The sequence below is a fragment of the Pongo abelii genome, chromosome X (genome assembly GCF_028885655.2).
Source record: "Pongo abelii isolate AG06213 chromosome X, NHGRI_mPonAbe1-v2.0_pri, whole genome shotgun sequence".
NCBI lineage: Eukaryota > Metazoa > Chordata > Mammalia > Primates > Hominidae > Pongo > Pongo abelii.
Genome location: NC_072008.2, coordinates 2,443,016 through 2,468,895, shown reverse-complemented (window position 1 = coordinate 2,468,895; position 25,880 = coordinate 2,443,016). Strand labels below are relative to the sequence as shown.

The following is a 25,880-nucleotide window of genomic DNA, read 5'->3' as shown; positions in this document are numbered from 1 at the left end:
ACACTTCCTACATTTATTTTTTTGAAGCATTCAATAATATTTCTTTTTTAGGCAAGGAGTTTGAGCATTCAATTATTTTCAATACACATAAACAGGGGATCAGAGTTCCCCTTTATTGGCATTAAGGTGCTGTAATGCACATAAAAGCATGAGCCTTGAATGCCACAGCATTCTTGGATACTCTTTGGTTTACAGTCTAAACTTGGTTGCCTACTAAACATTTAATGTAAATGCGATTTTTCCTTAGACATCCTGATACGAGCATGGCTCAGCACAATTGCAGCCGTTTTGCACATCATGTAAGAGCTCCACCGATGGAATTCTTCACATTCCAGCAGGAACAAGCAGAGGCCCTTGACTTTACTCACATGAGGCACGTCCTGGGGCCAGACCCAGGCTATGGCATGCTCAGGGCACACCATGAGGAATGAAAAACCAGAAAAGCGAATTTTACACCTCCTCAGTCTTCACCATCTGAACCTAAACATCTTTTCAATGTGTTTGGGTCAATGTGAAATCACCACTCCAACATTATTAATGCATAAAGTTGCCAGAGCATAATTTATGCCATAGTACAGTGAAGCGTGTGATGTCTTCCAGAGCAATGTGTGCAAAATCTAAAGGTCACTTTTTTATAAGCAACAAGAAACAGCTCTCCCGGAGCTATCTGAAATATACAGAAAAGAATCACTTTCCTTCAGCCCAGTCCCCAGATCCTTCCCTAAGTATGATCTCAAAATAATTCTGTTGAGAAACTTGTTAGGATGAGTGGTAAAGATTTAAAACAAGAAATCTTGCCGGGCACGGTGGCTCAAGCCTGTAATCCCAGCACTTTGGGAGGCCGAAGCCGGCGGATCACAAGGTCAGGAGTTCGAGACCATCCTGGCTAACACAGTAAAACCCCATCTCTACTAAAATTACAAAAAATTAGCCAGGCGTGGTGGCGGGCGCCTGTAGTCCCAGCTACTCAGGAGGCTGAGGCAGGAGAATGGCATGAACCCGGGAGGCAGAGCTTGCAGTGAGCCAAGATTGGGCCACTGCATTCCAGCCTGGGCGACAGAGAGAGACTCCGTCTCAAAAAAAAGAAATATTTCTTTTTTTTTTTCTTTGAGACAGTGTCTCGCTCTGTCACCCAGGCTGGAGTGCAGTGGTGAGATTATAGCTCACTACAGCCTTGACCTCCAAGGCTCAAGCATTCCTCCTGCCTCAGCCTCCCAAGTAGCTGGGACTGCAGGCGCACACATCCATGCCTGGCTAATTTTTTGACTTTTTTTGTAGAGATGAGGTCTCAGTGTGTTGTTGCCAGCTGGTCTCGTACTCCTGGGCTCAAGCAATCCTCCAACCTCAGCCTTCCAAAGTGTTAGGATTACAGGTGTTGAGTCACCGTGCCTGGCCCCAAGAAATCTTTAAACACAAGATATTATTCCAAAGTATTTGCCTAGAAATTGGAGTTGGAGAAATGATGGCCTCCATTATTTGTCTTGCAAGTAAGGTGTATTTTCATTTTTCTTCGATGGGGACAAAGTGCTGCAGACTCAGCCTCAATAGACACCACTGTGCAGGTCAACATTCATTTGAACATTGAACCCCGGCAGGAATTCATCTTCAGTTGAACCACTGTTCAAGTCGGGGGTTCGGCTGAAACCTCTCAGGGTGCACGGCCAGGCAGCTGGGTCAAAGGGGCACTGACGGAAGCCTCCCTTTTTGAACCTGAAAGAGCTCTGGCTCCCCCAGAATCTATAAACTGCGTGAGACTGAGCATCTGTCTCCATGTGGCATCAGTTTTTTGAGGCTGCTATATAAGAAACGGCCATAAACTGGGTGGTTTACACCAAGGCAGACTGATCATCTGATAGTTCTGGGGGCCAGAAGTCCAGTGGATTAAAATCAAGGTGTCAGCAGGGTTGGTTCCTTCTTGGGGACCTGGGGGAGAATCCATTTCCTGCCTTCTCTGGCTTCTGGAGGCCTCCATATTCCCTGGCTTGTGGCCTCCTCTTCCATCTTCAAAGCCAGCAGCCCAGCGTCTTCCAGTCCCCTCTTCTCTGGCCTCTGCTTCCAGCTTCACACTCCTTCTCTGCCCTTCACACTTCTGCCTTCTTCTTTGAAGGGAGGTTTGTGATGACTAAGAGCCCACTCCCATAATCCAAGACCATACCTCCCCAGCTCAAGGTCCCCCATTTAATCACAACTGCAAACTCCCTTTTGCCACACAAGGTGACATTCACAGGTCCTGGGGATTGGGGCATAGACATCTTTCTGCAGGTGAGCTTGATTCGGTGTGCCATAATGCAAATAAATGCAGGAGCCTTGAATGCCACAGCAAACTAAAGACCAGCCCTTCCCCTCCATCTCCCCTCCCCAGAGAGCCAGGGAAGCCGGCTCTCTCTGCTCTCTCACTGCGAGACAGCGTCTGACTCTCCATCACAGCTGTGAGGAATGCAGGTACTTACATCTTCTGAACGGCGTCCTTCAGGTAGGGACAGGGTCTCATCCACTATCTGGGTCGGCTCCAGAAGGCCCTGAGCCTGCTCAGGCTGGTTAGAACCCAGTGGTGAATTTGCACACGGCACGCCGGCACTGGGTGTTGAATTTTCACACGGCTCTTCAACACCAGACGCTGAATCTGCACACGGCACCCCCACATCACTGAGGCAAAGCTGCACAAAAACAGACACATGGAGTGAGTCTTCCCTATGTCTCCTCAATTCACCTGCTGTCCTGAGGGGCGGGTGGGGCCCTGTGTAGCCAGGGCTCCCAGCTCCCATCTGCCAATCATTAAATAATTGTCCTAAATGTTTTCTTTCTCAGAACTGTTTGACACTAAGCCTTAAAATTCCCTCCTATGCAATCCAGTACTTAGTAATCCAGTACTTAGTAATCCAGTACTTAGCAAAACACCCAGCAGGAAATATGTGACAAGTCAATGTTTGTGAAGTGAATACAAATAAACGTCCACTTGCTAGTGTCACTCGGTGAGAGATATTTTCAGCAGTCCTTAAAAAGTAGCCTAGATCCACCCAAATAAAAAACCATACTAAAAATTAAAATAGGGATTATTTTCAATTTCCCAGGCAATGCATGTGCTGATAGCAGACTCTGTTGTACTAGCAAATGCTCTAGTTTAAAAAAAAAAGGCCAGGCTTGGTGGCTCACGCCTGTAATCCCAGCACTTTGGGAGGCTGAGGCGGGTGGATCACTTGAGGTCAGAGCTTCAAGATCAGCCTGGCCAAGGTGGCAAAACCTTGCCTCCACTAAAAGTACAAAAATTAGCTGGGCGTGGTGGTGGGCACCTGTAATCCCAGCTCCTCGGGAGACTGAGGCAGGAGAATTGCTTGAACTCGGAAGGCGGAGGTTGCAGTGAGCCGAGATCATATCACTGCACTCCAGCCTGGGTAACAGAGCGAGACTCTGTCTCAAAAAACAAACAAACAAACAAAACTCTAGTTTTCTTTACTCTAGTAAAAAAATACTCTGGTACTCTAGTACAAATGCTCTAGTAAAAAAAAAAAAAAAAAAAAGCCCAAGTTTTTTCTTACTTTAGTGAAAAAAAGCCATTAGGAATAAGAAGTTTCCTGAGTCCTAATTGCAAAAGGTCTTCTGCAAGGCAGATGCAGCCCACATTCAACACACTGCAGATACTCCACGATTTAGCACATCTAGGGGCTATCATTATATTTTTTGCAATCAAATTGGTGTCAATCAAAAATTTACAAAATCTTCTTCAGACACTTCCTCCAATTGCTATCTCAAATGATGGTTTCAAGTGGAAAATGTTGACCTGAATGACATCGTAATCAGTCATTGTGAACCACTTGTCCATGAGTGTCTCTTACTCTGATGAGGATGGCTAATTTCAATAACCTATTTCTGCACCAGGCCTGTAAATCAAAACAGGATCTCCACTCATTAGGCATTCTCTATTTTGAGCTAAAACAAAAATTTTTTTAAAAGGTGCTTGCTTCTCAGTATTCTTTTCCATGAAATACAGTATTTAGACAAAAAAGGGACGTTTCAAAAAAAACCACGCCAGACCTTGGTGACAAGGATGTTCTCCTCGTCCTCAGCTTTGGGTTTTAAGGGAATCCCCCACTTACTGTGTGACCAGGAGACGCACGTGCTTCCCCCGCTTGGACGCTTTTATACAGGGGCAACACGTTGTTCTGGTAGATCGTCCACCAGAGATGAAGGAATGCCGCCTGGTGCTGGCTGCTGGACGCTGAGCCCTGCTCCAACACCGAGCCACTCTGTGGATTGTACTTGTAGTTCCAAGGTTTCATGGACCCCAAAAAGTGGACGACCTTTGCACTGGAACCGAATCTGAGAAGGAAACAGAAGGGATTCTGATTTCCACTCAGATGTGATAAAAGACACCCAGAAAGCATCCACCTACCATGGGGCTCCTCAAAGACAGCCTCTGAAGGACTCGTCCCAATGGGTTTCCATTATTGATTATTATTATTGATGATAATACTACTATCAGCATAGTAACCAATATATAATCAATAATAATACACTACTACTTCCAATGCAGTAATCAATATATGATCAATAATAATAGATTACTACTATCAACATAGTCATCAATTTATAATTAATAATACACTACAAATATCAATGCATGTAATCAATATATGATCGATAACAATATATTACTATCAATGTAGTAATCATTATGTAATCAATACTATGCTACTATTATCAACATAGTACTCAATATATAATCAATAATCTACCACTATCAATGTAGTAATCAATATATAGTCAACAATATACTATTACTAGCACAGTAATCAATATATAACCAATAGTAACATACTACTACTATCAATTCAGTAATCAATATGTGATCAATAATAACAAAATACTATCACTATAGTAATCAATATATAATCAATAATAATATACTAGTACTATCAGTGCAGTAATCAATATATGAGCAATAACAGCATACCACTGCTATCAAGATAGTAATCAATATATCATCAACAATACTACTCCACTGCTATCAGCACAGTAGTAGTAGTTTCATTTGCAGTTATTTTGCATAAAGATATATTTTTAAAATCAGTTTTTGCAGTTATTTTATTTTCTATATATCAAAAAACGTAATCGTAATCCATTGACATTTTTTCCCAAAACGGGAAAAATAAATCAGTTTTGTAAAAACGTGAAGTACAGCAGCCCAAATCATCATATCCTTAAAATGACAGGGGCAAAAAAAAATAGCTTTTACAGTGGATAATGCAAGTGGCAAGGCAATTGGCTTTTTTTCTCTTTTACAGGATTCTAAATTTTCCCCTTGCCAACTTTTTTGTTGTTCATCGTCACCATCCTCCAGGAGCCTTTTTAAACTTTTTTTTTTTGGATCACCTCCTCATGAAATATGAATACAAAAGTCACATGACATATCTATGTTCTGTACATTACATCTGTGATAATACTTAAAAAATAACAAGATTTCACTCCCAAAAATCAATTTCTCTTCCTTAGGGACACCGTGTCCCCTGTAGAGAATGCAGACTCTAGAATTATTCATTCCCAAGGTGATTCTCAGATTCTCTATTTTCATTTATAGCCATATCTTCTGGAGCAGTGAATTTCACAGCTTCTGGTCCCCTCACCCTTGACCCTTTTAGGAACCCAAAGAGCTTTGTCCGTGTGGATTCTTTCTTTTTTTTTCTCCTGAGCTGAGGCTTGCTCTGTCACCCAGGCTGGAGTGCAGTGGCACGATATCGGCTCACGCAAACTCCACCTCCCAGGTTCAAGTGAGCCTCCCTCCGCAGCCTCCCGAGTAGCTGAGACTAGCAGTGTGCGACACCACATTTGGCTAATGTTTTGTTTTATTTTTTCGTAGAGACAGGGTTTTGTCATGTTGCGCAGGCTGGTCTCAAACTCTTGAGCTCAAGTGATCTGCCCGCCTCGGCCTCCCAAAGGGCTGGAATGACAGGCGTGAGCCACTGTGCCCGGCCATGTCCCTGTGGATTCTCTCTCTCCATATTTAAAATAATCGATATTAAAACTGAGAAATTAGAAAGCATATTTATCAATCCCTTTTAAAAAAATCAAACCATTATGCAGTAACATAAATTTCATAATTTTTCATTAAAAAAATTTCTATATTAAAAAAAATCATTGTGAGAAGAGTGCCATCCATTTTCCCAAGAGGCGACAGCTGGTTCCTCCTAGCGCCATCTGTGTTCAGGGTATTACCTTATCACATGCCATGTAGTGTCTGTCAAATCTCAGCATAGACGCATGAGAAAATGGCAGCAAAAAGGGGAAAAAATCACAGCTTCAAATTCTTTTTTTAAAGTAGTTATGACTTTGAAGACACTTGAAAGAGTTGTGGGATCAGGGTTCCTTGGGCCACACTTTGGGGATCATTGTCGTAGAGCCTTGACTAGCTATCATTTACAGCAACAAGCAAGCAGGAAACAAGATATGTGTGTGTGTTTCTGTGCGTGTGTTTCTGTGGGTGTATATACATATATAAAGATGTATATAGATAGATCTATGTATTAATATATAGATAGATGTCTAGATCTAGATAGATAGATCTGTATAGAGAGAGATCTAGATCTAGATACATAGAGAGATATATAGATCCATGTATATACATAGATATCTAGATAAATCTAGATAGATATACAGATATAGATATATAGATCTATGTATATAGATAGATATCTGGATCTAGATAGATATCTAGATACATAGATATCTAGTTCTAGATAGATATAGGTATCTATATAGTGATCTAGATCTAGACAGATAGATAGATAGATAGATGTTTATAGATAGATACCAGATCTATCTGAATAGATACATATGATAGATGATAGATTAGATAGATAGATAGATATCTAGGTCTAGATAGATAAATATCTACATAGATATATAGATTAGATAGATCAATGTATATAGACATCTAGATATAGATATAGATATAGATATAGATCTATAGATCTATGTATACAGATAGATATCCAGATCTAAATAGATAGATATGGATAGATAGATAGATAGATAGATAGATAGATAGATAGATAGATAGATAAATAAGTAGATGTCTAGGCCTATATAGATAGATAACTATACAGACAGATACATATCTATATAGATAGACATAGAGATCTAGATAGATAGACACATAGACATAGGTATCTATCTATACAGATAAACAGATATTTAGATCTACCTAGACAGAGATAGATAGATAGATAGATAGATAGATAGATAGATAGATAATAGATAGATAGATAGATAGATAGGTAGATAGTTAGTTTTTAAATATGCCGACAGCTGGTATGTCTTCCAGGAGGGAAGGTGGATCGATAGTGGCAGATCTGGCAGGATTCGCCAGGGTGGAGAACTTACTGCTTGAAGGCAGGGCTGTAAGTGTACATCGTGTTACTACTCAAATTATAGATGAACGGCAGGTGCTTGTGGATGTCTGTGGTTGACCAGTTCCTGAAGAAACTATTCAGTAAGCCTTGGTCCGCCCCTACATAAAGAGCAAACACAAAAGCAGGTTAGCAAAGTATGGCTTGGTCCACTCCAAGAACGCAAGATGTGCCTGAAGCTCTCAATGTAAACACTTGCCTTCAGGGTTACTAATTCCATTTCTTCTGTCTGCCAGCTGCACACATTCTCTTGGTTCTCAGAAAAGACTGATAACCCAAGCCATTGATAAAAATAAGTGCATATTCCCTCCAAAATTCTCCACCAGGAGCCCCCAGAATGAATGCTAAAATTGCATATGGAGTCCAAAGCACTCCACTGGTCCCCTAATGAATTCTCCCTGGTATTGACAATGCTTTTCCCATCATTTTTGCCGGTTTGATTAACTTCCCCTTTACCTAGAGGCAATTCTTCACTGGTCCAGTATTTTCTTTTACTTTACAAAAATTCCAGCTCATTTCCTCTCTACTGACGCCCATTTCAACAAATAACCGGCTTCAGGTTGCCTCATTTTAATTCTCCCTATATTCTACCGGGGTCAGCCAACTACACACTGTGCATGTTTTTATAAATAAAGTTTTATTGGAACACAGCCATTCTTACTCTGTCACTCTGACTGGAGTGCAGTGGTGCAATCATAGCTCACTGTAGCCTTGAACTCCTGAGCTCAGCTGCTGCTCCCAACTCAGCCTCCCAGGGCTTGGGGACTACAGGTGCCAGCATCACATCCAGCTTATTTTTGTATTTTTTGTAGAGATGGGGTCTTGCCATGTTGCCTAGGTTGGTCTTGAACTCCTGGTCTCAAGCCATCTGCCCACCCTGGTCTTGAACTCCTGGCCTCAAGCAATCTGTCCGCCCTGGCCTCCCAAAGTGCTGGGATTACAGGCATGAGCCACCATGGCCAGCCCATGTTCAATGCCAAGTACAGTCATGCAACACATAAAAATGCTTCGGTCAAAGACAGACCATACATATGACGGTGGTCCCATAAGATTTTATAGTGTATTTTCACTGGACCTTTGTGATGTTTAGATATGTTTAGAACCACAGATACCTCCCATTATGTTACAATTGCCTACAACATTCAGTGCAGTCACACGCTATATGGGTTTGTAGCCTAGAAGGAATAGGCTGTACCCTCCAGCCTAGGTATATAGTAGGCTATATCATCTAGGTGTGTGTAGATACACTCTAGGATGTTCATACAATGACAAAATCACTTAACAACACATTTCTCAGACCGCATCCCTGTCGTTAAGCGAGGCGTGACTGTATGGTCAACGGCTGACTTCGTGTTACATCTGCAGAGTTGAGTGTGTGCAACAGAGACCATAAGGCATGCAACTCTGAAAATAGTTACTATCCAGCCCTTTAGAGAAGGATTTGCTCATCTATTTTATATGACTGGATTGTCGAACCGTTCTTTCTACTCAGCAAGGACATTTCCAATGGTTCTCTCAACTGCATATTTCCTTGAGTGTCCTGATCTCTTCCTACACCCCTGACTGGCCATATTCTTCAATTCCCACGTCGCTCTTCAAGTGGCCATTCCCAGATATGGGGAAACGGGGTGAGGCTGCGATGCGGGTCCAGGCAGCAGTCCCGTTCTCTTCCCTAAGCGTCCGGGCTGCCCTGACTTACCATCAAAGCTGCCGTGCTCCATGGCGTGCTGCAGCAGGAGTTTATGCGTGTGGAGAGAAGGCTGGAAGACAAACACCCCGCTATTGAAGCAATCCGGCCATCCGGGGTCCGGGGCCGCAGAAAACTCTCCCCTGTCAAACAGCTCATCGACATTGGACAGCACCTGGTGAAGCAAAACACGCAGAACCTGCCGCAATGCTTCTTTTACCAATGCTTCTGTTTTAGAGACAGAGTCTTGCTCTGTCGCCCAAGCTGGAGTGCAATGGCACGATCTCGGCTCACTGCAGCCTCCGCCTCCCGGGTTCAAGCGATCCCCCCACCTCAGCCTCTTGAGTAGCTGGGATTACAGGCACCTGTTACCATGCCTGGCTAATTTTTGTATTTTTAGTAAAAACGGTTTCACCATGTTGGCCAGGCTGGTCTCGAACTCCTGGCCTCAAGTGATCTGCCCATCTCAACCTCCCAAAGTGCTGAGATTACAGGCATGAGCCACTGTGCCCAGCCACAAGTTTTTTCCCTAATGATTCTATTTTGTGTGTGTAAAATACTGTGGTTATAATTCATTCCTGGGGTAGGAACATGTCCTCCAATCCCCCGTTCTCTTCAGCAGGGTCTAGCACAGTGCTCGGGGGTATGTGATGTCTGATTATAACAGACTGAACATCTGTGTTAGAAATACAAATGCACATGACTTCACAGGAATCTACCAGTAAGAGGTGACAGCCTGGCCAGCATGGCGAAACCCAGTCTGTACAGAAATACAAAAATTAACCGGGCATGATGGCAGGTGCCTGTGATCGCAGCCACTCGGGAGGCTGACGTGGGAGAATCACTTGAACCCAGGAGGCGGAGGTTGCAGTGAGCCGAGATCGTGCCATTGCACAGTGACAGAGCGACTGTGTCGCAAAAAAAAAAAAAAGTTGACAGCCTGCTTAAGGATAGAGATGTGGTCTTGGAGGGTTTCCTATCAAGCAGAGAGTCTTCACTCACCAGAGTGTCTGCATCCAGGAAGACACACTTGCTGTAGTGAGTGAGAGTCCAACAGTGAAGCTTGGTGAGGGTGAGCCCGAGCTCAGGTCTCTTCAGAAAGGCCAGGTGGATGTAGTCTGCACTATCGATTAGATTTACTTCAATGACTTCATCAAACACCTTCGAGAGGATGACCCTGGAACAGACATGTGCCAAATAGTAGGACAGCAGGTGAATATTTAGCATAGAACTACCTCCTCCTTCAAGAGGGTGCTGTTTTGCTGCTCACAAACATGGAATGCAAAGAGAATCCCACGGCCCTCACTGCAGTCTCCATGTTCAGAGCACGTTTCCACGGAGGGCTTAGAGCTGTGCACACCGTCCACTTGTGCCCAAAAGCCTATGCATGCTTGAATGCAAATGTCAATGGTGTGAAACCCCACTGGACTGGTAGAATTAATATATTACTTGAGTAATGTACCTGAGCTAAATGACTGAAGCTTTAGGGGTGCATAGAAACCACCACAATTTGTATGACATTTTGAAGTGAATTAAGTATCTTTGAACATGCTTCTTCGATAGCCATTGTTATATTTTTCAGTCAACACAAAGCACAATGATTACTCTAAGTTCAATATTTTCATATTCATATATTGAAAGTCATGCGAGGCCTGGCGCGGTGGCTTACGCCTGTAATCCCAAGCACTTTGGGAGGCCGAGGCAGCCGGATCACTTGAGGTCAGGAGTTCAAGATCAGCCTGGCCAGCATGGTGAAACCCCTTCTCTACTAAAAATACAAAAATTAGCCAGGTGTGGTGGCACCTGTAGTCCCAGCTACTCAGGAGGCTGAAGCAGGAGAATCGCTTGAACCCAGGAGGCGGAGGTTGCAGTGAGCTGAGATCGCACCACTGCACTCCAGCCTGGGCGACAGAGCGAGACTCTATCTCAAAACAAAAAAACAAAAACAAAAACAAACAAACAAAAAACTTAAATTAGCCGGGCGTGGTGGTGGGCACCTGTAATTCCTGCTACTCAGGAGGCTGAGGCAGGAGAATCGCTTGAACCCAGGAGGCAGAGGTTGCAGTGAGTCGAGATGGCACCACTGCACTCCAGCCTGGGCGACAGAGTGGGACTCTGTCTCAAAAAACAAACAAAAAAATAAAGTCATGCAAGCTGCAACTTCCCTGTCAAAATCACTGGCTGCCAAATTTATACCTGTTTCTTCAGCTGTACCTTTTGATATTTAGAATTTTTAAATTTCTGTGAAGTAGATTTTGTAGAATGTAATGTGTTCACTGCCTTTGTGAAGTGATATATAATTGCATAATTTCTGTGTGTAAACTGAATGCTTGGGCTTTCAATCCAGTATTCATATATAGCAATAAATATTAATATTATGAAAAAGAAATGCACGCATACTTGAAAAATGTGACAAATTGAACAGAACTGTCTTAAGATGCATGCACTTGGGCCATCTCTTAGGAAGACAGTTTCCCTCTGTAAGCTGCAGAGGCAGAGAAATGTAAATGCTGAGCTGGTAGAAACTAACAGATGTCCATAACAATCTCTATCAATTTTTACTTTCTGTATTCAAAACTTACATTGTTAGTTGCATACAAGTTTGAGACTTGAAACTTGAAAGACTGTCCATTTTATCAAAGTGAAATTTGCTCTGTTCCATTTATTTATTTATTTTTGCTTAAATCCCACTTCATCATAGTCTGGAACATATTGGGACGACAGAAAAATTAAGCGAGTGCTAGAAAAAGGATGGGGGCATATTGAAAGAATACAGGGGGCCAGCTAGGGGAAGCACCCAATTGCCAAAACTGAAATAATGTAATCAATAACAAAAAACAACAAGCCTAAAATATGAAATAAATATTCATGAGCCTACACTAACATAAGTTTTCTTTTTGATACAGGGTCTCACTCTGTCACCCAGGCTACAGTTCAGTGGTGTAATCATAGCTCACTGCAGCCTCAAACTCCTGGGCTCAAGTGGTCCTCCTGCCTCAGCCTCCCAAGTAACTAGGACTACAAGTGCACACCACCATGCCCGGCTAATTTTTTTGTATTTTTTGATAGAAATTGGGTTTCATGATGTTTACGAAGCTTGTCTCGAACTTCTGGGCTCAAGCAATCTGCCTGCCTCAGTCTCACAAAGTGCTGGGATTACAGGCATAAGCCACCACGCCTGACCTAATACAACTATTGAATAAACAAATATGTGAGAAAGAAGGCGCAGGTTTAATTTAGAAGATAATTCCAAGTAATTGAAATAGAAGGAATGAGGGAAGCAGAAAATCACGATTAGGCAAACACTATAGTAACAACTGTTGCAGACAAGACTCACTGATTTTTAGAGAAGAAACAGGCTGTTCTATAATGTCTATCCCAAGATATTTTCCATTACTAAAAGAAAAAAATAATAATCTTACAGCAGAGAATTCCAACAGACACCACAGTCAGGCCTCTGAGCCCAAGCTAAGCCATCATATCCCCTGTGACCTGCACATACACACCCAGATGGCCGGTTCCTGCCTTAACTGATGACATTCCACCACAAAAGAAGTGAAAATGGCCTGTTCCTGCCTTAACTGATGACATTGTCTTGTGAAATTCCTTCTCCTGGCTCATCCTGGCTCAAAAGCTCCCCCACTGAGCACCTTGTGACCCCCACTCTGCCTGCCAGAGAACAACCCCCTTTTGACTGTAATTTTCCTTTATCTACCCAAATCCTATAAAACGGCCCCACCCTTATCTCCCTTCACTGACTCTTTTCGGACTCAGCCCACCTGCACCCAGGTGAAATAAACAGCTTTATTGCTCACACAAAGCCTGTTTGGTGGTCTCTTCACATGGACACGCATGAAATTTGGTGCCGTGACTCGGATCGGGGGACCTTCCTTGGGAGATCAATCCCCTGTCCTCCTGCTCTTTGCTCCGTGAGAAAGGTCCACCTACGACCTCAGGTCCTCAGACCAACCAGCCCAAGAAACATCTCACCAATTTCAAATCTGGTAAGCGGCCACTTTTTACTCTCTTCTCCAACCTCCCTCACTATCCCTCAACCTCTCTCTCCTTTCAATCTTGGCGCCACACTTCAATCTCTCTCTTCTTTTAATTTCAGTTCCTTTCATTTTCTGGTAGAGACAAAGGAGACACGTTTTATCCATGGACCCAAAACTCCGGCGCCGGTCATGGACTAGGGAAGGCAGCCTTCCCTTGGTGTTTAATCATTGCAGGAACACCTCTGTGATTATTCACCCAGGTTTCAGAGGTGTCAGACCACGCATGGACGCCTGCCTTGGTCCTTCACCCTTAGCGGCAAGTCCCGCTTTTCTGGGGAAGGGGCAAGTACCCCAACCCCTTCTCTCCATGTCTCTACCCCTTCTCCGCCTTTCTGGGGGGCAAGAAGCACCCAACCCCTTCTCCTTCACCCTTAGCAGCAAGTCCCGCTTTTCTAGGGGAGGGGCAAGTACCCAAACCTCATATCTCTGTGCCCCAATCCCTTATTTCTGCACCCTGACCTCTTATCTCTGTGCCCCAATCCCTTATTTCTGCACCCCAACCCCTTATATCTCTGTGCCCCGATCCCTTATTTCTATGCCCCAACCTCTTATATCTCTGTGCCCCATCCCTTATTTCCACACCCCAATCCCTTATTTCCATGCCCTGACCTCGTATCTCTGTGCCACGACCCCTTTCCCGCTTTTCTGGAGGGTAAGAACCCCCAAGCCCCTTCCCTCCACGTCTCTACTCTCTCTTTTCTCTGGGCTTGCTTCCTTCACTATGGGCAACCTTCCATCCTCCATTCCTCCTTCTTCTCCCTTAGCCTGTGTTCTTAAGAACCTAAAACCTCTTCAACTCTCACCTGACCTAAAATCTAAGCATCTTATTTTCTTCTGCAATGCCGCTTGACGCCAATACAAACTCGACAGTAATTCCAAATAGCCAGAAAACGGCACTTCCAATTTTTCCTTCCTGCAAGATCTAAATAATTCTTGTCGTAAAATGGGCAAACGGTCTGAGGTGCCTGATGTCCAGGCATTCTTTTACACATCGGTCCCTCCCTAGTCTCTGTGCCCAGTGCAACTCATCCCAAATCTTCCTTCTTTCCCTCCCGCCTGTCCCCTCAGTCCCAACCCCAAGCATCGCTGAGTCTTTCTAATCTTCCTTTTCTACAGACCCATCTGACCTCTCCCCTCCTCCCCAGGATGCTCTGCGCCAGGCCGAGCTAGGTCCCAATTCTTCCTCAGCCTCCGCTCCTCCACCCTATAATCCTTTTATCACCTCCCCTCCTCACACCTGGTCCGGCTTACAGTTTCGTTCCATGACTAGCCCTCCCCCACCTGCCCAGCAATTTACTCTTAAAAAGGTGGCTGGAGCTAAAGGCATAGTCAAGGTCAATGCTCCTTTTTCTTTATCCCAAATCAGATAGCGTTTAAGCTCTTTTCCATCAAATATAAAAATCCAGCCCAGTTCATGACTCCTTTGGCAGCAACCCTGAGACGCTTTACAGCCCTAGACCCTAAAAGGTCAAAAGGCCGTCTTATTCTCAAAATACATTTTATTACCCAATCTGCTCCCGACATTAAATAAAACTCCAAAAATTAAATTCCGGCCCTCAAACCCCACAACAGGATTTAATTAACCTCGCCTTCAAGGTGCACAATAATAGAAAAAAGTTGCAATTCCTTGCCTCCACTGTGAGACAAACCCCAGCCACATCTCCAGCACACAAGAACTTCCAAACACCTGAACCTCAGCGGCCAGGCATTCCTCCAGAACCTCCTCCCCCAGGAGCTTGCTACAAGTGCCAGAAATCTGGCCACCAGGCCAAGAAATACCTGCAGCCCAGGATTCCTCCTAAGCCGCGTCCCATCTGTGCGGGACCCCACTGGAAATCGGACTGTCCAACTCACCTGGCAGCCACTCCCAGAGCCGCTGGAACTCTGGCCCAAGGCTCTCTGACTCCTTCCCAGATCTTCTTGGCTTAGCGGCTGAAGACTGATGCTGCCCGATCACCTCGGAAGCCCCCTAGACCATCACGGACGCTGAGCTTTGGGTAACTCTCACAGTGGAAGGTAAGTCCGTCCCCTTCTTAATCAATACGGAGGCTACCCACTCCACATTACCTTCTTTTCAAGGGCCTGTTTCCCTTGCCTCCATAACTGTTGTGGGTATTGACAGACAGGCTTCTAAACCTCTTAAAACTCCCCAACTCTGGTGCCAACTTAGACAATACTCTTCTAAGCACTCCTTTTTAGTTATCCCCACCTGCCCAGTTCCCTTATTAGGCCGAGACACTTTAACTAAATTATCTGCTTCCCTGACTGTTCCTGGACTACAGCTACATCTCATTGTGGCCCTTCTTCCCAATCCAAAGCCTCCGTTGTGTCCCCCTCTTGTATCCCCCCACCTTAACCCACAAGTATAGGAAACCTCTACTCCCTCCTTGGTGACCGATCATGCACCCCTTACCATCTCATTAAAACCTAATCACCCTTACCCCACTCAATGCCAATATCCCATCCCGCAGCATGCTTTAAAAAGATTAAAGCCTGTTATCACTTGCCTGTTACAGCATGGCCTTTTAAAGCCTATAAACTCCCCTTACAATTCCCCCATTTTACCTGTCCTAAAACCAGACAAGCCTTACAAGTTAGTTCAGGATCTGCACCTTATCGATCAAATTGTTTTGCCTATCCATACCATGGTACCAAACTCATATACTCTCCTATCTTCAATATCTCCCTCTACAACCCATTATTCTGTTCTGGATCTCAAACATGCTTTCTTTACTATTCCTTTGCACCCTTCATCCCAGCCTCTCTTCGCTTTCACTTGGACTGACCCTGACACCCATCAGGCTCAGCAAATTACCTGGGCTGTACTGCCTCAAGGCTTCACAGACATCCCCCATTACTTCAGTCAAGCTCAAATTTCTTCTCCATCTGTTACCTACCTCGGCATAATTCTTCATAAAAACTCACGTGCTCTCGCTGCCGATCATGCCCGACTAATCTCTCAAACCCCAACCCCTTCTACAAAACAACAACTCCTTTCCTTCCTGGGCATGGTTGGATACTTTCGCCTTTGGATACCTGGTTTTGCCATCCTAACACAACCATTATATAAACTCACAAAAGGAAACCTAGCTGACCCCATAGATCCTAAATCCTTTCCCCACTCCTCTTTCCATTCCTTGAAGACAGCTTTAGAGACTGCTCCCACCCTAGCTCTCCCTGACTCACCCCAACCCTTTTCATTACACACAGCCGAAGTGCAGGGCTGTGCAGTCAGAATTCTTACACAAGGACCAGGATCGTGTCCTGTAGGCTTTTTGTCCAAACAACTTGACCTTACTGTTTTAGGCTGGCCATCATGTCTCTGTGCAGTGGCTGCTGCCACCCTAATAATTTTAGAGACCCTCAAACTCACAAACTATGCTCAACTCACTCTCTACAGCTCTCATAATTTCCAAAATCTATTTTATTCCTCACACCTGACACATATACTTTCTGCTCCCCGGGTCCTTCAGCTTTACTCACTCTTTGTTGAGTCTCCCATAATTACCATTGTTCCCGGCCCAGACTTCAATCCAGCCTCCCACATTATTCCGGATACCACACCTGACCCTCATGACTGCATCTCTCTGATCCACCTGATGTTCACCCCATTTCCCCACATTTCCTTCTTCCCTGTTTCTCACCCTGATCACACTTGGTTTATTGATGGCAGTTCCACCAGGCCTAATCGCCACACGCCAGCAAAGGCAGGCTATGCTATAGTACAAGCCACTAGCCCGCCTCTTAGAACCTCTCATTTTCTTTCCATTGTAGAAATCGATCCTCAAGGAAATAACTTCTCAGTGTTCCATCTGCTATTCTACTACTCCTCAAGGATTATTCAGGCCCCCTCCCTTCCCTACACATCAAGCTCAAGGATTTGCCACCACCTAGGACTGGCAAATTAGCTTTACTCAACATGCCCCGAGTCAGATAACTAAAATACCTCTTAGACTAGGTAGACACTTTCACTGGATAGGTACAGACCTTTCCTACAGGGTCTGAGAAGGCCACCGCAGTCATTTCTTCCCTTCTGTCAGACATAATTCCTCAGTTTAGCCTTCCCACCTCTATACAGTCTGATAACAGACCAGCCTTTATTAGTCAAATCAGCCAAGCAGTTTTTCAGGCTCTTGGTATTCAGTGAAACCTTTATATCCCTTACAGTCCTCAGTCTTCAGGAAAGGTAGAACAGACTAATGGTCTTTTAAAAACACACCTCACCAAGATCAGCCACCAACTTAAAAAAGACTGGACAATACTTTTACCACTTTCCCTTCTCAGAATTCAGGCCTGTCCTTGGAATGCTACAAGGTACGGCCCATTTGAGCTCCTGCATAGACGCTCCTTTTTATTAGGCCCTAGTCTCATTCCAGACACCAGACTAACTTAGACTGTGCCCCCAAAAAACTTGTCATCCCTACTATCTTCTGTCTAGTCATACTCCTATTCACCGTTCTCAACTACTCATACATGCCCTGCTCTTGTTTACACTGCCGGTTTGCACTCTTTCTCCAAGCCATCATAGCTGATATCTCCTGGTGCTATCCCCAAACTGCCACTCTTAACTCTTGAAGTAAATAAATAATCTTTGCTGACAGGACTATGCTGAATTTCCTTAGGCACTCTAATTAGATGTCCTAGGTCCTCCCAATTCTTAGACCTTTTATACCTGTTTTTCTCCTTCTCTTATTCTGTTTAGTTTTTCAATTCATACAAAACCGTATTCAAGCCATCATCAATAATTCTAAATAACAAATGTTTCTTCTAACAGTCCCACAATATCACCCCTTACCACAAAATCTTCCTTCAGCTTAATCTCTCCCATTCTAGGTTCCCACGCCGCCCCTAATCCCGCTCGAAGCAGCCCTGAGAAACATCGCCCATTATCTCTCCATACCACCCCCAAAAATTTTCACTGTCCCAACACTTTACCACTATTTCGTTTTATTTTTCTTATTAATATAAGAAGACAGGAATGTCAGGCCTCTGAGCCCAAGCTAAGCCATCATATCCCCTGTGACCGGCACGTACACATCCAGATGGCCGGTTCCTGCCTTAACTGATGACATTCCACCACAAAAGTGAAAATGGCCTGTTCCTGCCTTAACTGATGACATTGTCTTGTGAAATTCCTTCTCCTGGCTCATCCTGGCTCAAAAGCTCCCCTACTGAGCACCTTGTCACCCCCACTCTGCCCGCCAGAGAACAACCCCCCTTTGACTGTAATTTTCCTTTATCTACCCAAATCTTATAAAACGGCCTCACCCCTATCTCCCTTCGCTGACTCTTTTCGCACTCAGCCCGCCTGCACCCAGGTGAAATAAACAGCTTTATTGCTCACACAAAGCCTGTTTGGTGGTCTCTTCACACGGACGCGCATGAAACCACTTAATCCAGGTGATCAAATTTAACATCACCAGGACCGGACATAAAGACACATGCACTCTGTAACATGACACGCTGAAAACGTACATCAGTTCTGATGATTTTTTTGCCAAAAATGCATAACCTCAGTCTAATCATGAGAAAACACTGGACAAAACCAAACTGAAGGCTGGGCACAGTGGCTCATGCCTGTAATTCCAGCACTTTGGGAGGCCTAGGCAGGTGGATCACCTGACGTCAGGAGTTCGAGAACAGCCTGGCCAACAAGGTGAAACCCTGTCTCTACTAAAAATACAAAAACTACCCGGGTGCGGTGGCGGGCACCTAATCCCAGCTACTCTGGAGGCTGAGGCATGAGAATTGCTTGAACCTGGGAGGCAGAGGTTGCAGTGAGCTGAGATCGTGCCACTGCACTCCAGCCTGGGCGACAGAGCGAGACTCTGTCTCAATAACAACAACAAAAAAAACAACTGAAAAGCAATCTATAAAACAATTGACCATTACATAGATTGGATAGTGGAACAGAATCATATCACATGCACCCATTTATTTTCAACATTTTGTTTGTTTGTTTTTAATAAAGCTGCCTCCTACACTACTGTATGTCTGGATTTTATGTTTATTTTCCCATTCAGAAAGCCTATCTTTTTTAAAAGGAATTTTAATCCATTCATGTTTATTATGATCACAGTTATATTTGGATTGAGTCCTGCAGTTTCATTTTATATTATTTTCCCTTTTTTACATATATCAGATTTTCTATTTCTTCAGTTTTCACTCACATCCGTGTGAAGAGACCACCAAACAGGCTTTGTGTGAGCAACAAGGCTGTTTATTTCACCTGAGTGCAGGCGGGCTGAGTGCGAAAAGAGTCAGCGAAGGGAGATAGGGGTGAGGCCGTTTTATAAGATTTGGGTAGGTCAAGGAAAATTACAGTCAAAGGGGGGTTGTTTTCTGGCGGGCAGGAGTGGGGGTCAAAAGGTGCTCAGTAGGGGAGCTTTTGAGCCAGGATGAGCCAGGAGAAGGAATTTCACAAGATAATGTCATTAGTTAAGGCAGGAACAGGCCATTTTCACTTCTTTTGTGGTGGAATGTCATCAGTTAAGGCAGGAACTGGCCATCTGGATGTGTATATGCAGGTCACAGGGGATATGACAGCTTAGCTTGGGCTCAGAGGCCTGACATCAGTGTAATTCTTTCCCACCCACCTCTGATTGCATGAATCAGGTTTTCTTCAATCCACGCATTTCCCATTAAAGCTCTGAAACTTGTACAAATCTTTTCTAGTTTTCTGGTGGTAACCACCTTTCAACTGTCAGCACACATATTTAAGCTTATATTTTCTATCAAATATAAAGATAGTCATTATCTGTGTCTTCTTCCCAGACGAAACAAAATCATGAACATATGCTCATTCTCTCTTTCTTCTCTGCTCTTTCAATTACCTCCCATGTGAAATGTTAATTCCAGATTATTTTCGTAACTATGCACTCACACATTCAGACTTAACTCTGTTTTATACATTTGTTTATTCAGCACTGGTTCCTGTGTGCTCTCTTGTATTTATTATTATCATTATCATTATTATTATTATTTTGAGACAGGGTCTTGCTCTGTCACTCAGGCTGGAGTGCAGTGGTGTAATCATAGATTACTGCAGCGTCAATCTCCTAGGCTCAAGTGATCCTCCTGCCTCAGCCTCCTGAGTAGCTGGGACTACAGGCATGTGCCACTGCACTCAGCAATTTTTAAAAATTTTTTAGTAGAGATGAGACCCCACTATGTTGTCCAGGCTGGTCTTGAACTCCTGGACTCAAGTGATCCTCCCACTTCAGCCTCCCAAAATGCTGTGGTTACAGGCATGAGCCACTGTGCTTTGCTACTCTCGCCTTTCTTGGATTCACATTCCATTTTGCTGGAGTCAATCAACTATTTCCTCAAAGGTCTTTGAGGGGTAAAATTTTTAACGTTTGCAAATTTGAAGTCTTTGTTTTGCTTTCAAATTATGGTACTAAGGCTGAATACAGAACTTTCATTTCAAAGTTATCTTGCACCAGAATTTTGAGACATCAATTGTCTCAACCAGATTGATACAGAAAGGCATTTAGGATTTTTCTTCATTTTTGCTGCTCTGAAATTTTACCACTTTGTGTCTATATTTGAGCTTTCTTCATCCACTCTGTCCAATATCTGGAACACGTTCAATCTAAACTTTTTCTCAGAGCTGAAATATAATAGGAGTTACTTCTTTCTTTCTTTCTTTTCTTTCTTTCTTTCTTTCTTTTTCTTTCTCTCCTATTTGACAGATATTGAAGCTGTCGGACCTTTTCTATCTCTTAGCATTTCTCTTAGCATTTATTTGTAAGATTTCACTGCTCTGTATTCAAGGTAACTATTTCTCTGAAAAAGTACCCTTCCTTCAGCAAATCTCCCTCTGCTTTTGGCCCAGTTATTTATGGAATTTATGGCATCTTCACTACAGTTGGGTAAAGATCCGGGCTGGGGGAGGGCAAGAGAAACAGCACTCCACCTCACTACAAATGGCACTGCCATTTATGTCCTTACATCTTTTTGTTCAGCTCTGCTCATTTCCCTAAAATAAACTCCTGGAAGCAGACTTATGTTTCATGAATACGATTAGTCTAAAGCTATAAACGCAGCTCCTGGCATGGTTTCCCTACAAGATCACTCCATAACACGCTTGTACCACACAGCCTGGGGGAGGGGCGATCTCCCACCACCCACACCCGTAGTCATTTACGGTCATTGCTCACTGCTGGTCTTCCACTGCCCTGACCACTGCAGAGCGCCATCCCTCAATTCTCCCCATGACTGCGAAATATATAATAAAAGGTCCTACAAAACCTCAACCCAACCTGCAACACTGAACCTTCCCACGATTTCTGCCATGTTGTTTCTGAATATTTTAAAGTTCCTCTTGAGTAAACCTTAAGTCTACTTTGATACAGGCAGGCAATAAGTAATAATCACATGATGGAAAATGCAGTATCCATCCCCTCAAGCATTTATCCTTTGTGTTACAAGCAACTCAATTATACTCTTTAACAGCATTTTTCTACCCCTCCGCCCCCGCCGGCTTTTAAAATAAAACAGGGAACCTGCTGGATGTGCTATGTGCACCTTTCCACTCACTGGTGCATTTTTGGACCTTAATATAGTCAGGCTTTTTTTTTCCTTCTTTTTTGACAGAGTCTCGCTCTGTCACCAGGCTGGAGTGCAGTGGCGTGATCTGGGCTCACTGCAACCTCTGCCTCCCAGGTTCAAGCGATTCTCCTGCCTCAGCCTCACCGAGTAGCTGGAATTACAGGTGCCTGTCACCACACCCAGCTAATTTTTTTTTTGTATTTTTAGTAGAGACGGGGTTCACCATGTTGGCCAGGCTGGTCTCGAACTCCTGACCTCAAGTGATCCACCTGCTTCAGCCTCCCAAAGTGTTGGGATTACAGGCATGAGCCACCGTGGCCGGCCTGGAATTCTTTTTGTTATATGTTTAGTTTTTATTTTAAAAGGATCTTATCATTGACTCTGTCTAACATATTAATGTGATGAATGACATTAATAGGTTTTAAAATAATAACCTATCTTTGCTTTCTTAGGGTAAGCACTATTTATTTCTTTACTACAGGGCTAGAGTTGCCTTATTAACATCCTGTATTTGAGGGCTTTCTCAATCCAAATGTAAACACAATCAAACCTGTAAGTCAAGTTTGGGTGTTAAGATTATAACAGTTTCTAAAAATAAGTGAACATATTCGTCTTTTGCTAGACTCTGTGACAGTTTATGCAGCAGGGAAATTAATTCATCATGAGCAATTTAACAGAACTTCCCTTAAAATTGCCCAAACCAGGGCCTTTCTATGAGATAAGCCTTTGGTAACATTTTCAGTTTTTCTCATAGTTATTGTCAAACAAAAGGTTTCTATTTCTTCTGATGACAACAACCAACATCTCACCGATTTCGCTAGAAGGATCAAGCACTTCTTCAATACTCCCAGTGTTATTACTATAAAGGGTTCTATATAGTATTCGCTTTTAAAACTGCCTCCAAATGACTTCTTTCTAATTTCAATTTTGTACATTTATGTCTTCTCAAATAAAAGACTCATTTTTATTTGTTATTTTCATTTTTAGAGAGAGGAGCTCACTCTGTTGCCCAGTCTGGAGTGCAGTGGAACCTCTGGACTCAAACAATCCTCCCATTTCAGCCTCCTGAGTAGCTGGAACTACAGGTGCGCACCACCACACCTGGCTAACTCTTTTTATTTTTTGTAGAGATAGGGTCTTGCTGTGTCACCCAGGCTGTCTGGTCAAACTCCCGGCCTCATGCAATCCTCCCACCTTGGCCTCCCTGAAGATTTGTTAATCTAATCCTTGAATTTGTTTCTTGTTCCCAATTATTAGTTTTGTCATTTTATCTTTATGAATTTTGTACTGCTGTTTGCTTTTTTAATATTATTATTTTTAAAATATTTGGGGCTGGGCACGGTGAGTCACACCTGCAATCCCAGCACTTTGGGAGGCCGAGGCAGGCAGATCACTTGAGGTCAGGCGTTCGAGACCAGCCTGGGCAACGTGGTGAAACCTTGTCTTTACTAAAAATACAAAAATTAGCCGGGCGTGACGTTGGATGCCTGTAATCCCAGCTACTCGGAAGGCTGAGGCAGGAGAATCACTAGAACCCAGGAGATGGAGGTTGCACTGAGCCAAGATCGCGCCATTGCACTCCAGCTTGGACCACAGAGTGAGACTCTGTCTCAAAAAACAAAATATATATATATATGTGTATATATGCGTGTGTGTATATACCTATGTATATATATACATATATGTATTTTTTTTTAAATTTAAATAAGTGAAGAAATTATCCAGGTCAAATATATATATGAAATATATATATATTTGAAATTATCCGGTTCAAATATATGTGTATATAAATTTTTTAAATTTAAATCAGTGAAGAAATTATCCAGTTCAAATATATATATTTTATATGTATATACATATATATTTGAACATATACATACATGTATATATACACATACATGTATATACACGCATACATATATACACATACATGTATGTGTAAATATATACACATACATGTATGTGTAAATATATACACATACATGTATGTGTAAATATATACACATACATGTATGTGTAAATATATACACATACATGTATGTGTAAATATATGAACATACATGTATGTGTAAATGTATACACATACATGTATGTGTAAATATATGAACATATATTACATGTATACATGTATATAAAATATATACATACATGTATATAAAAATATATAGTTGAACATGTATACATACATGTATATAAAAATATATGCACATATGTGTATATATATACATGTATAAATACATACATGTATACATAAATATATACACATACATGTATATATAATATACACATGCATGTATATACATATGTGTACATACATGTATATACACATATACATGTATATGTGTACTATATATGTATATATGTACATATATGCATGTACATGTGTACGCATATGCATGTATATATGTACACATATACACGCATATATGTATATACATATATACATATTTGAACTGGAAAATTTCTTCACTGATTTAAATTTTCTTTCTTGTACCACTGTAGTTGCTGTCTTTGCTTTGTATAGGTAGCACTCACATTGCAGTGATTTTCTGAACTAGCACAGAATTCAAGCTTTCATTTGTACCCAGATTGAGTTATTTAGTTTAAAACTTCCAGTTTAAAACGTCTGAGGACACACTGGTTGGTTTTTTCTTTGTTTGTTCTCTTTTTAGTTTAGCTATTAATGTCTGGATTTATTATTTCATTGTCAAAGAATATGACATTCAATTCCTGCTACATCTACCATATTAAATGCCTCCTCGTCCCATTTGTATAAAATCAATTTTTCTAAGTGGTCCATGGTTGATGAAAGAAAAAGATTATTGCTTACATAATGTATGACATTTAAGAGAAGCCTTATGCTTTATTCATTAGATGCATTTATTTATGTATTTGCTTTATTTGAGAATTAAAGACAAAGGGAATTAGGAAATTATAAAAAAAGACTCCTTGGCTGGGCGCCATGGTTCATGCCTGTAATCCCAGCACTTTGGGAAGCCAAGCCAGGTGGACTGAGTGAGTCCAGGAGTTCAAGATCAGCCTAGGCAACGTGGCAAAACCCTGTCTCTACCAAAAATACAAAAAATAAAAATAGCCAAGCATGGGGGCACATACTTATGGTCCCAGCTACTTAGAAGGCTGAGGAGGGAAGATCGCTTGAGCCCGGGAGGGAGAGGTTGCGGTGAGCCAAGATGGTACCACTGCACTCCAGCCTGGGCGACAGAGTGAGACCCTGTCTCAAAAACAGACAAACAAAAAAGAATTGAGTTTTCAGTTTCCATGGTTGGGAGAATGAACTGTAACCAAACCCAGTATTGTTTTTTAAAGTATTGTGAAGCCGATCACACGCCTATATTTTCACATGATTCGAAGGTTCATTACAAATATCACATGCCCATCATGACTGCCGGCCATCCAGGCCTGTGAAGAAGGGCAGTCAGTCGTCAGAATAACTCCTAGGACCTCTTGGGGGAGAGGTGACCCTCCTTCTATAGGACCCAGTTGGGCACAAGCCGCATCTCTGAGCCTTACCTGAGCAGGCTGGACACCTGAGGAGTGATCAACACCACCAGCTTCCTCGTCAGCCTGTGTCTCCTCAGTGACTGCCCCAGGACCAGGGCGCCCTGGCAGTAGATGTCATTGGTGGCCAGTGTGACAAAAGCCTGATCAGTCACTGTGAAAATCAACAGAAACACCAGAGTTACACTCCTGAGGGACAGCAGGGGTGACGGGGCCATAGTCACCTCCTCTCCTCTCCCAAGATTCATGGCTTGGGCCAGACGTGATGGTTCACACCTGTCATCCCAACACTTTGGGAGGCTGAAGTGGGTGAATTGCTTGACCTCAGGAGTTCGAGACCAGCCTGGGCAACATGGTGAAACTCTGTCTCTACGAAAAATACAAAAATTAGCTGGGCGTGGTGGCAGGCCTGCAGTTACAGCTACTCGGGAGGCTGAGGTGGGAGGATACTTGAGCCTGGGAGTTTGAGGCTGCAGTGAGCCGTGATTGCACCACTGTACTCCAGCCTGGGTGACAGAGTGAGACCCTGTCTCAAAAAAAAAAAAAAAATCACAACTTATAGTGAATATTCAGTATTCTAATTCGCATACATGCTTCCTTTCATTCTAAACAAAACAAAACACAGGAGGAGTATGAAGGAACCTTAAACAAGGGACAATGTCA

General features: G+C 43.0%; 1 protein-coding gene across 7 annotated transcripts in view; it reads right to left on the bottom strand.

Moving 5' to 3' along the window:
- Nucleotides 1-25,880, bottom strand: part of GYG2 (glycogenin 2) — a 58,758-nt gene that overhangs the window by 19,057 nt on the left and 13,821 nt on the right. For all 7 annotated transcript variants that reach the window (XM_009234563.3, XM_009234564.4, XM_054544280.2 and 4 more), the window contains exons 3-8: nt 25,230-25,371; nt 10,093-10,267; nt 9,103-9,265; nt 7,378-7,504; nt 4,095-4,317; nt 2,451-2,657 (exon numbers count right to left, since the gene is read on the bottom strand). In XM_009234563.3, the coding sequence (XP_009232838.2) occupies nt 2,451-2,657; nt 4,095-4,317; nt 7,378-7,504; nt 9,103-9,265; nt 10,093-10,267; nt 25,230-25,371 (1,037 nt within the window). The remainder of the gene's footprint in view (nt 1-2,450; nt 2,658-4,094; nt 4,318-7,377; nt 7,505-9,102; nt 9,266-10,092; nt 10,268-25,229; nt 25,372-25,880) is intronic.